The sequence below is a fragment of the Tripterygium wilfordii genome, chromosome 10 (genome assembly GCF_013401445.1).
Source record: "Tripterygium wilfordii isolate XIE 37 chromosome 10, ASM1340144v1, whole genome shotgun sequence".
NCBI classification, from domain to species: domain Eukaryota; kingdom Viridiplantae; phylum Streptophyta; class Magnoliopsida; order Celastrales; family Celastraceae; genus Tripterygium; species Tripterygium wilfordii.
In genome coordinates, this window is record NC_052241.1 from 9,193,546 (window position 1) to 9,205,478 (window position 11,933).

General features: G+C 37.5%; 2 protein-coding genes across 2 annotated transcripts; one reads left to right on the forward strand and one right to left on the reverse strand.

The window, feature by feature from the left end:
• The first annotated feature begins 1,741 nt into the window (after positions 1 to 1,741).
• Positions 1,742 to 7,183, forward strand: LOC120007459 (methyl-CpG-binding domain-containing protein 11-like). The gene is made up of 2 exons (XM_038857698.1): positions 1,742 to 1,926; positions 5,933 to 7,183. The coding sequence occupies exons 1-2, from the start codon at positions 1,864 to 1,866 to the stop codon at positions 6,860 to 6,862; spliced, it is 993 nt and encodes a 330-aa protein (XP_038713626.1). The 5' UTR covers positions 1,742 to 1,863; the 3' UTR covers positions 6,863 to 7,183.
• Positions 7,184 to 7,569: 386 nt separating this feature from the next.
• LOC120007458 (palmitoyl-monogalactosyldiacylglycerol delta-7 desaturase, chloroplastic-like) lies at positions 7,570 to 9,888 on the reverse strand. Its single transcript, XM_038857697.1, has 5 exons — positions 9,348 to 9,888; positions 9,078 to 9,218; positions 8,843 to 8,983; positions 7,980 to 8,086; positions 7,570 to 7,876 (listed from the first exon to the last, which is right to left on the reverse strand). Exons 1-5 carry the CDS (start codon positions 9,867 to 9,869, stop codon positions 7,678 to 7,680), a joined length of 1,110 nt encoding a protein of 369 aa, XP_038713625.1. The 5' UTR covers positions 9,870 to 9,888; the 3' UTR covers positions 7,570 to 7,677.
• Between the last annotated feature and the right edge of the window lie 2,045 nt (positions 9,889 to 11,933).

Here is an 11,933-nt window from a genome sequence, read left to right on the forward strand (position 1 = left end):
GGCTAAGACAGTTTGTGGGGGTAATGTTAAATGGATGCATTATAGCTTTCCTTTTCATCCTCTCTGATTCCAGATAGCTCTGGTTTGTATCTATTACCTTCTCTTTTATGGGTGACTGTTCCTTATTCATAAATCTGTCAGTGATAAGGTGATAACATATAAATAGATGGGTTTTTGATTTGACTCTGTTGTTTGGTTCTTGTCATTATTAATATTGGGTGTGGAGCTACTGATAAATCATGTCATTATCAACAAGGAGGTCATGTATTGTTGCAACTCTTGTCTCATTCTCTTGCAATATGGGAGCCATAATTCAGTGATTTTTCAGACAAGATAGGATAAAGAAAAAGATTCAAAAAGAGCTAACTTTATGGTAGATTTTAACATCGATAATGTCATTTTAAGTAATTGACATTGATTTTATCATTTCAAGTAATTGTACTATTATAAATTGTTTTAACGTCCCTAAATTTTTCTTCAAAATGTACCGAAGTGATTATTTTAGGATTAACCCACCTCAAAATTGTTGTTGGCTCTGTACATGATTTGTGGGACGTAAAAAGTACCACAAATATTTCAAGTTCCAACTGAAATTAAGGATGGCAACGAGGCGAGGGCGAATCATGGCCTCCCCGTCCCCACCCCGCACCTCCACGAGTATGCCTCGTCCTTGCCTTGTTAAACTACGCTAGTCCCCAAGCCAATCAAAGGGTGCACCTACCCAGCTTGACTTGATTCAACATCAACATAAACTTTCGTATTTAAAGTAGGATTTAGGGTCTTAAGTTTTTATCAACATTTATTGAATTGAATTAAAAGTAGAGGGTCATATTATGTTCAGTATTGTAGGGTTTAGACTTACCAAAAAAATTTAGGGTTTAGACATATTTCTTTTCAACCAATTTAACTTTTGTTACTTTGATTTTAATAATAATATCAAATTAATATATGCTTCTACATATAAATATTTATCCATTTTATAAAAAAAATCTTGAAAATTTAGGTACATTTATATATATATTTAAGAATATTTTTAGCTAGGGCAGGGGTTGCGGAGGGAGACCCATCCTTGTCCCGCATGCGAGCTGGATTTCTTTGTCCCGTCTCTGCCCCATTCAAGTCTAGGATCGAAAGGGTCGGGCCGGATTGTATCGGATCGGGTATGAATTGACATCCGTAATTGAAGCTATGCAGCAATGGAAATGACTGCATGTACATAGACCAAATGGGCCATACTGTTCGAAATTTCCTGGGCTTAAGAATAGGAAAGTTGGGCGGGCCTAATGTTCGGCTATGACGAAGATGCCATACTAATCCATGATGCGCAATCCAAGTTTGGACTTCGGACCCCAACTCCTCGTTCCAATTCAGTTAATAAAATAGCGTTATCCACGAATGGTCTCTGCTGCGGCAACCACACGTTCCCAATGTGCGCGTGAAAATAGAATTTAGTAATAGAAAAAAATAGATTGATTGCTTGCTTTTTATGTAAAAATAAAAATTTAAGTGGTAACTTTTTTAAAAACTCTTTTGTCTTTTGTTTCCCAGTGCGGCATCCATTGCAAGGCAGCTTCAGCAGAACTATTCCCGTCTGATTGGACGGTCTCTCTTATAGCTCACAGGTCCGTACGTACGCTGTCAATTCCTGTTGGATTATGTGACGAGTTTTTAATTTTCAACACTAAAAAATAATAAAATAATGTATTTTTGGACACCACGAGCAACAGCAAACAAACATATAATCTTGCTCTTTCAACGGTTTTTTTTTCAATTCAGCACCCATGATCTTTTGACGAACAGAGAGTGTTTGGAGAGAAACAGAGTCATCAGAGACAGACAGAAGGGGGATTTTTGCTGGGGAAAATGGAGGTCGAGGAGGAGGTTATTTCGGTTGAGCTTCCAGCTCCTGTTGCTTGGAAAAAAATGGTTCCTTTTCTCTCCTAATAGTTTTTTACTCTTTGTCTTCTGTCTGTATGATAGTGCTCTTGTTATGTGTTGCTTGAATGATTTGGTTGGTGTAATTCGTCTTTGTCTTCTCGCTGTATGATAGTGTTCTTGTTATGTGTTGCTTGAATGATTTGGTTGGTGTGATTCGTCTGATGGGTTTTCACACTTAATTTAAGGGTTTGGTATTCTGTGCTTGAATTTGGGATAAGACTCTATTTTTCTATGTTTTATGTGATTCTTTCTAGTTAGGGTTTCTTCTGAAGTTTTTCTGCTTGTGGTAGCACTTTTATTTCTAGGGTTTGCTTTAGTAAGTGTTAATTTGTGGAGTAGTAGTTGAGGATTCTCCATCCCCTGCCATGAAATTTCAGTATGTTTTTACTTTATCTCCTCTACCGTAGAAGAAATGGATTATGGCAATACCTTGGAAAGGTTACACATCATTGAGGTGGGGAAATGAAGATAAGGATCTTGTTCATGTATCAATATTTACGAAGGGATTTTAGTCCTTCGAGATTATGCTTCTTTGACTTTCTTTTTTGTATTAATTTCTCGAGTAGAACTTTTATCGAACAAAATATATGTAGTCGTGAAGAGTTTCTGTAACAAGGACTTGACATGTGAGATTTATTTTCCTATCCTTACAGAACCGATAGAATGTGATGTGCTAGTGCCTTTTATTATTTTCTCCACTACTTTCCTAGAAGATTAAACCTTTTAATTTGACGTCTGTTATTGTTTCCAATTAACGCCATATGTTTGAACTATAATGGCGGGGAGGGAGGGGATGGCCAGGTTATCTTGTTTGGTTGTTGTAATCAGTTTTTCCTTGTATTTTTTTTACCTTTAATGTATTTTTTAAGGACATGGAAGTCTTCAAGGCAGGGCCACATTGACTGAACCCATCATTTCCTTTTTTTTATCCACAAATCAGGTGGGATTTGACCCCATGGCTCCAAGTTTATTGCTTACGTGAGAGTTCCCTTAAATCTCCAGTGCCTACCTTATGTGGATTCCCCTTAATGTGTAAACTACAACAATGAGAAAGATTTACTACCATCTCGAAGTGATGTAAAAGTGCATGCAACAATTAAATGTGCATTAAATTGATAGATTATATTGCCAAATGAATATTCCGTAGACGTATCCATTCTTGTGGTTTTTTTGTGGTATGTTGATGTGAAGATTTGTTCAGTTTGCACTGTTAAGATAAGGTTATGGTCTATCAAGGGTGTGAAGTCAAATGGTCATCTGCAGAACTTTTAGGTGACATTTGATTTGGAAAACTTGTTAAACTAAGTTGGAAGTTACAGGATCTCAATTTTTTACTTTCTTGATTTCTAGAAAGGTTATATTGTTTTTATTAGGTTCAACCAAATGTTCCCACTCTCCCTTATGAAAACTACTTTTAAATTTTAACCAGTTGTCCTTGACCACTCCCAGCAAAGATTCTTCTCCATTATAAGCTCTCTTATCTCTTTTCCTCCACATTATCTTAAATAAGACAAAGAGGACAGGAGCATCAACTCCATCAGTTAATATTCCTTCCCCCTTTATTGAAAGACCATGCATTGGGCTCAATCTCTAAGGTCTTACTTGGTTTGTGGGGACTGAAGAGAAAAGGGTAAGGAAAAGAAGTGAGGGGTTAAAATTCTCTAGTCGTAGGAGTTTTTCTGATAGGATGCGACCCAATGAGGGTTATTCAATCCTGCCATACTACTTTTTTGGGTTCGAAATTGTTTCCTACCATTTGTGAGAAATTGAAGGGAAGTTTTAGAACCATTTGCAGGGTCTCCCTGTGGATGGATGGATGTGCCAATGAATCACAGAGTACCCTCTTTCACAATTACTTTTCGTTTTATGCCTCGAAGGTTAAGTGGGAGGTTCATTTATGCTTCCTTCCATTATGTTTAGATCTCATGCATTTTTGTTTTGATGGAATCAATGATTGTTTCAATACTAGAGCTAGGTGGATTTTTTTAAGGGTAAAACCTATCTGGTGATACATTAGAAGCTCTATTTATTTGGTCTCAGTTGTGGTCTGTGCTTGTGAGTATGGTTTTCGTCTTTTTGGTGGTTGTTGCTATAAGCTGTTGTTACCTGAGCCTTGTTGTTGCTATAAGCTGTTATTGCGCAAGCCTCGACGTTGCAATAAGCTGTTATTTCCTAAGTCTTGATTGCTGGTTTAAGGGTGGTTAAGACTCCTTCATTCTGATTTATGTGAGGTTGCTTTTGTCTCGTTTTATGTGGTGATATTTTATTTCATTTTAGAACTTTCGTACTTTTATTTGCCTTTTGAGCAAAAGTGAAAAAATAATAATTCAATACGGTAGAAGGAGGGGAGGGCTTGAACCTCCAACCTTGTGGTTAAGGGCCACAAGCTCTAGCCAACTGAACTATTCCAGCTTTCATTTTTTAGTCATCATCTTTAAATTTTGCCTATCATCAATTTTGTGAGTTGGAGTTGTGTGATCATACTATTATTCTGTATTAAAATGCACCAACATTTGAAAGAGCAATTAGAGATATACAAAGAAAATAATCCCATTTGACCACTATACATATAAATACTCCCTCACAGGATACATTATTGCATGATATCATATGTCTCAAGTCTCAACCAATTAATGTCATTATTGAATTCTCATGTTCATTTTTTGATGTGTAGAATGGAAAGATGTCATTACTGGACATGCTTTAGTGTTTGGAAAAAGCCTTCTTGCTAAAGTTATTATTGTTTTACCCTTTTTGACGAAAAAACTTGATAAGCTATGTGATATCCATGATTTGACTTTTGGCATATATAGTCTCTTGTGTCCTTAATTCATTGCAGAATATTTGTGTTGATATACTTGGGAGTTTTTGATATGTAGAAATAACGTGTCATAAATAAAAGCAGACTGGTGAGCTTAGTGTGTCAGTTGAAAAATTATGCATTCAACTTTGATCGTGAAATGCAATTTTCTCACAGTAGTATGTAGTCTGTCTTTAAATGTTACCTAGTAGTTACCACATAGATACCCTACATTCCTAAACCTGCCTTTAAACCCCAAATGACCTAAGAATTGTTGTTGTCCGATTCCAATGCCTATAAAGAGGAATTTTTTTTGAATCTATTTAAGGCTGTTAGGTTTAAGGGGTGTTAGCTTCTTTTCGTTTTTCATTTTTTGATGTGTGCCTAAGCAGCTTACTTGTAGTTTTTTTTAATGGTTACTTTCATAATTTTTGAGTGGGTAAATCCTTGAGATCTTCAGCTTTTATGTAACTACCTGATTTGAGTGCTAATCCATATTCTTTGTCTGACTACCTTCTGGGCTGGAAAATGAATATTAGGTTTGATGAGTACATTATTAATTAGTTTGGCTGAACTGCTTTTGAGTTTCAAACCTACAGGCTAATGGGATATATCTGCAATTCTTAGCATAAATAATAATCTCATTTAAGCAGACAAGTGGTTTCGTTTTCATCTGATGGCATGTTGTTGGCTGTTTTAAACTTTTAGTTGATGCCGGAAAGAAGATTAAGGTAGTTTTGTTGATATTTGTCTGCACTATTCATGCTTTGGGTATTTGAGTCTGGTCTGTACTTTGGAGATGAGTCACTGAGGGCACGTTTTTGATAAGGAGAACGTGTAAGGTAATAGTCTAACGAGCTTAAAGGAATGCATGAGAAATTTTTGAAGAGAGATCGTCAGTTTTATTACTTGATTGCAGTGGATCGACGTATGGCCTTTTACTAAATATCCTGATTTAATTGAAGAAATCTGACAAAGGTGATTGGAAATTTAAGTGAAGCCTATATTAAACGTTCCGTTAACTGGTGAGGAGTGGATTGTAAGTTTGTAACTGCACTGTGATTGATGTGTATGTGATATTACATTTTTGCTGCACCTGTGATATGAACTTAAAATGAGTGGAATGCTAAGAGAGCACATTTAACATATTTCAATAGTGATGAATTTTGGTTATGGGCTTTTCTTCCTTGACAGTACTTTCCCAAGAAGGGCACCCCAAGAAAGAATGAGATAATTTTCATTGCTCCAACTGGAGAGGAGATTTATAATCGGAAACAATTGGAGCAGTACTTGAAGTCGCACCCTGGCAATCCTTCAATATCAGAATTTGATTGGGGTACTGGTGAGACTCCAAGGAGATCAGCCAGGATAATTGACAAGGTCAAGGCTACTCCTACTCGTGAAAAGAAGCCTCCAAAGAAGCGGAGCCGAAAGTCTGTGGGTTCAAAGAAGGATGACAAAGAAGCAGAAGCCACTCCTGAAAAGGCAGAGGTTGAGAAAGAAATCCAAATGAAAGATGCAGATGCAACTGAGGATGCAAGCAAGACTGCAGATGCAACTGAGGAAAACAAGAATCCAGATGCAAAAATGGGAGAAACTGATCCAGAGGCATTCGACAAGGAAGTTAAGATCAAAGTTGCTGTTGAGGAAACCAATCCTGGCAATGATGGAAAAGAAACTGCCCTTGCTGAAGAACCCAACAGTGCAATTGAAATCAAAGTTGCTGATGCAAAAGTGGAGGACAAGCCTACTGAGGGAGCTGGTGCTGCTGAAGTGAATGAAAATGCAAAAGAATCAGCTGTAGACTGTGAAGAAAAGGTGTCACAAACTGAGACTGAGAAACAGAAAGTGAACGTGGCATCTGAGAAGCCTCAGGACAACCCTAATGGAACAACTATTGAAGCAAATGGTGATCCAGGGAAAGAGAACCCCAATGGAACAGCCCCTGTTTTTGAGGGAGAGATGAAAGAGAAACATGATGTTTTGGAAAATGATGCGAAACCCAGCATCGAAGCGAATAAGACAAAGCGCGTGGTTGGGGAGGCGATCGAAAATGGCAAAGTTGGCCAGATGGGGCAAACTGATACCCCATTGCAGCCAGGTCCATCTCCAGAGACTTGCTGAATCTAGTGCACAGTTATTCCCCCAGTCACCATCTTTTTAGTGATCGTTACCTTTTGGACTTCCTAGATGACTGTAAACATTAATGTTTAGATTTTAAGGTATATTTTTGTCTAGATCTGTAGCATGTAGGGAAAGCATGTAGGTATATTTTAAGGTATATTTTGTTTAGATGACTGTAAACATTAATGCTTAACCCCTGTTAGTGTAGGCTGTGGATGGTGCAACTTCCATTACATTGTGCAGGGAACTCAGATTGTAGACTCAACTTGTTTGATTACAGGGTTTAAGTTTTATTATATCCTTGTTCTCTGTTCTCTTGCTTATCTTTGTCAGCATAGCACAATGGAATGCAGTTGATCAAATTTTTTTTTTTTTTAATTTTCATGTGATTACAAGTGTGTGCATCTCTGATGCAGTGCAGGCAGGGAATGCCATAATGCACAATGTTGAATCTGATTTCCCTCCTTGCTCGATTGATCATTATATCATACCTGAATTAATAAGTCACCCTCAGAATCTACTGGTATGATCCCAAAAGGTAGTTTGATATGCCTACTATTCGCGGCTTCCACTGCCCGTTCTTGCCCTCGAAATATTCCTCCTTGGCCAAGAAGGAATATTTCGAGGAGCAAATGGCAGAAAATATATGGTTTGCTTGATCTGTTATTTTTTAATGGAAAACATCCAATAAATGGAAAAATGGGGCAAAAAACAATTCCTAAATATTTTCATAGGTGATGTATAATTGTGGTCATATTTAATAAGCAACAAGACTAAAAGGTAACTAATAGACAAAATAAGAGGTAACAGAAGCTTCAATGGCTGAAAGCCATCCTCTGCTTTTGCATTTCAGTAGGCAGCTTCACCTCAGTGGCTAATCCTACAGCTTGAAGAAGCCTAACCACATACCAAGTCAGGTCAAGTTGCCACCATTCGAGGCCGTGTTGAGCAGAGTACTCAAAGGCATGATGGTTATTATGCCAACCCTCTCCAAATGCAAGCAGTGCCACCAACCTATTTAAACAGAAACATGGTTAACCAATTACTGCTAGAGTAAAATTCTTTTGCAGCTTAATAATAAGATGTAAAAATGTTGTATGTAACTTATAATATATACCAATTGTTCCTGGAGAAATCGCCAGTTTTCCATGCTTGCTTCCCCCATACATGGCAAACAGAGTTTACCATCCAAGTTATGTGGTAAACCCAAACAATTCTCACACCCTGCAATTGCACAAACTTGATGCCTTAAATCTTTGCTTACTGGTTAATATGTAGATTTTTTTTTTGCTGACAGAGGAATCACCTAGCCTAGCATGTCCGAAAGCCTAGCATGTCCTTCGGACAGTTGAATGGGCATAAATGTCGGGCTGCCAAAACAGCCCACATCACGCTGACTATAGGTAAGACTACACCGAAACCCATGCGAGAGAAATAGGGCTCCTAATCCCTCTCCAGAAGTGGACAAGCTCACGGAATCAGGAAAACTTTAGGAAAATACTCTCAGTTGGTTCGAACTCCCGCCCTTAGCGTCATCCGTCTTAAACCAGAGATATAAACGAACCGAGCTATTGCTCTGTTGTTGGTTAATATGTAGATGTCACAGTTAATTTTCAATTAACTACACAAACCCAGATGTTGTTAACAGACAAAGCATCACAATCATGAATAAAAGGTAGGATAGGATAGGATAGACCAACCAAATTACTCCTGTTGATAAAACTTTCAAATCTTATGGTCCTAAACCGAATGACAAACCACTAGTGGCTCAAAAAAGCCCCAATTGGCCCACTAGTTGGATTGAGATTGCCCACAAACTGAAGAATTGGAGTTTGAAGTCTGAAATCAATCGACATAGCGGTGCAGCCACCAATTCAAAATTAACTCTCTTTATCTATCACTTGTTCCATGCATGAGTACAGCCATTTTAAAAGATAAGATCATTAAGGGACAAAAAAAAAAAGGAAGATTAGCCCTTACCATTCCCCACACAAGGAAGGGAAACCCTCCCAATGCATAAAGCAGAGCACCAAGTGCAATTGGATGTAAAATGTAGGTTCTTTGAATAAACCTATAGAAGGGCTGCTTCTTCAAGTCCCCAACATTGTTATCCTCTCCACACTGCAAGTAGTCTATTACCATACATTAACAACACAACACTATGTATTATATAACATGAAAGAGAGCAAGAGATTCAAAAGAACAGTATCTGTACCTTTTCAGTGATAGAGTTCTTATCAAAGAGCCAATTCATGTGACTATACCAAAAGCCTTCAATGGGGCTATGTGGGTCTCTCTCAGAATCACAAAACTGGTGGTGGTGCCTATGAGTGCTCACCCAATCAATTGGAGTCCCCTGAAACAACCAAAAAAAGTTCAAATCTCTTCCATTAAATACTTTTTTTAGCACAGTCAACTTCACCCTCCCGACAAAAGCTTCTCTTGTTAAACACACTAATAAACAAGTACCCAAATTAATACGCACCTGAAGCGCTAGAACTCCACAATATGCAACCGAGTACTCGAGCCATTTGGGGAGCTTGAAACTCCTGTGTGAAAGATTTCTATGGAAAGAAAGAGTAATACCCAGAAGACCTGTTATCACATAGAGCGCAAAAGCAACCCAAAACGCACTCCAATTGAATTGAAACGGCGCGAACAGACTGAGAAAATGCATTGCAAAAACAACACCAGCTGTCCCAATATCCAATGTGTTCCATTCTCTGCCCCTAAACAGGGTCCTCTTCCGCTCCCCCACCACATCTGATAATCGATTTCTCCCACAATTCTGTGGCTCTGGCGCTGCCGCTTCTATAGGCAATGCACTAACCATTGGTGCTACTCTTCGTGAGGTCAGTCGTTTATTTGGTTGATTCAATCCTGCCTTGTAGAGACCAGGATTTAAAATCAAATTTGAGATTGGTTTTATTGCGCTGCGAAGAGGCAAAATTGGGGAGGTTTTGGATTTGGGTAATGGTGATGTGACCAAAGCCATTGCGTCAGACATTGGTTCGGTTGTATGCTTTTATTGTTGAAATTGGGTTCTTGGTGGGATTTACATTTATACAGAGAACAATGTAAAATTTAGAAAAAAAAAAGACAAAGTTGGGGATAAGGGTGTCTAGGATTCTATTGGGCTCGCTATTTCTTTTTAATCATTTGGGATAACATAATTGGTGAATTTTTTTTGAGCTATGGATTCGGGAGGTTCTGAGTTTGATTCTCACTCTTAGCAATACTCTTGAGGTCATGCGCAGATGCGCTGAACTTTGTCCAATTTATCTTATTGTCAAGTAAGACTGTAAGAAAATTGTCTATATAACCGAACTGAACGACTAGTTATTTGCAAATAAATTTTAGTGAGAACCGACCGATCAATCAATTCAATTATTGTAAAAAAAATCAAAACAAACAACTGTAACAGACCATAAATTCACACACCTATAGTCAAGTGAGAAACTCAACGACGCGTAAATATCCATATAGTTTCATTGTCAGAGAACATTTTGCATTACTTCAGATATTTCTACTACACTTGTCTCTGTCTCATATTGCAACCTCACTCTTCTCTTCTACGATCCCAAGTACTGCCGCCCACTTGAACCTTTTTTGTTGTCTAGTTGATACATATTGCTTGACTTCGTGCCTCTCGGAGGTTCAACTAGCACATAATTGTGTGCCATGGCGGCAACAAATGTGTCAAGCTTATGTCTCTGGCACAGTCTTCCCAGCCACGCGGTCTCTTCCTAGTTCCAAAGCAAGTTCATCCGTTTCACACACTTTGGTGAGTCTTTTTTTTGTTGCTATGCCCTTTCTTAGTTCGATTATGATAAATATCCTAGCAGTTAACGTTCCAGTTATCACAGTTGCTAAGTTAGACGTGTAAGATTAAAATGAATTCGTGAGCTCCACATGACGTACACGAAAATCCTGGATATTTGTTGTCTCTTGACATGAAAGAAGATGCTATAAGTATCTCTATTATTAAGAAGATATATGGAATTAAAAAATAAAAAAAAATTTCATATTCTATTGAATTTTATTAACCTGTCAAACTTGGGCAGCAAAAGAAATTTACATGCAACGCAAAGATCCAAGACATAAGTGCTGTTGATGGATGGATGGATGGTGGTATCCTTCATGTCCAATCTGTGGAGGTACTATAAAGCCATGGAAACATTCCAATTTATGCTCAAAATGTGGTGCAGTTGATCAACTACCACTTCCATGGTGAGCCAAGTTCTTATCATTAAAATAGCTATATCAATATTTGAACTCTTTCATAATCTGATATATATTGATGTTTAATTGACTTTTTGTCTGAATTAGCTACATACTTAATGCCATTATAGAAGATGAGACAGCGCAAACGTTATTTACTATTTTTGGAAGATGTGCGGAAAAATTGATTGGAATGTCAGTGGCTGTAGTGACATCAATGAAAGATTCAGATCGCTATGTATTGCCTCAGATTGTTGCTGACATGTTCCATGTTCAACGTACTTTTCAAGTCATGATCAACACAACCAATAGAAGAATGAGATCCATATGTTTCAAAGTATCAAGCATATATGATGAAGGCATGTTAAATCAGGATACATCACAAAAATTAATTAGTGGCCTTGATCAGTAGGAAAAGGGATACCAAGACGATCCGACTACACCAATGTCTTCTCAAAAGTCAGAAATCTCTGATATTACTTCAAGCAAAAAGATTATTGATTTCGAGACTGATATCCAAGTTCACACTCTGCAAAAATCAAGATCAAATTTCCAGAGGCGACGTTCTTGGAATATCACCTCACCAAATTCTGATCATTCAATTTATATTTCTGATGATGAGCTTTTATCTGCTTCACTAAAACGAAGGGTGAAGAAAGAAAAGAGGTATGAAAGTATTAATGAATCATACACGTCTTTAAAATTAGTATTTTTTCTTTCTTTTTTATCTCTGTTATTTTCTTTATATTTTTTTATTAAAGTATCTGATATTAATGTTAATTGGGATGTTAATAAATACTGTTTTCTTGCATATGCAGCAAGATAATAGTCCTAGAAGAGCCAACAAAAG

Coding starts and splice junctions, on each gene's coding strand:
- LOC120007458 (XM_038857697.1), bottom strand. CDS start 9,869: ATGTCTGACGCAATGGCTTTGGTCACATCACCATTACCCAAATCCAAA. Junction 9,219..9,347: donor GTGGAGTTCTAGCGCTTCAG/GTGCGTATTAAT, acceptor TGGTTGTTTCAG/GGGACTCCAATTGATTGGGT. Junction 8,087..8,842: donor CCTTCCTTGTGTGGGGAATG/GTAAGGGCTAAT, acceptor GTGCAATTGCAG/GGTGTGAGAATTGTTTGGGT.
- LOC120007459 (XM_038857698.1), top strand. CDS start 1,864: ATGGAGGTCGAGGAGGAGGTTATTTCGGTTGAGCTTCCAGCTCCTGTT. Junction 1,927..5,932: donor CTGTTGCTTGGAAAAAAATG/GTTCCTTTTCTC, acceptor CTTCCTTGACAG/TACTTTCCCAAGAAGGGCAC.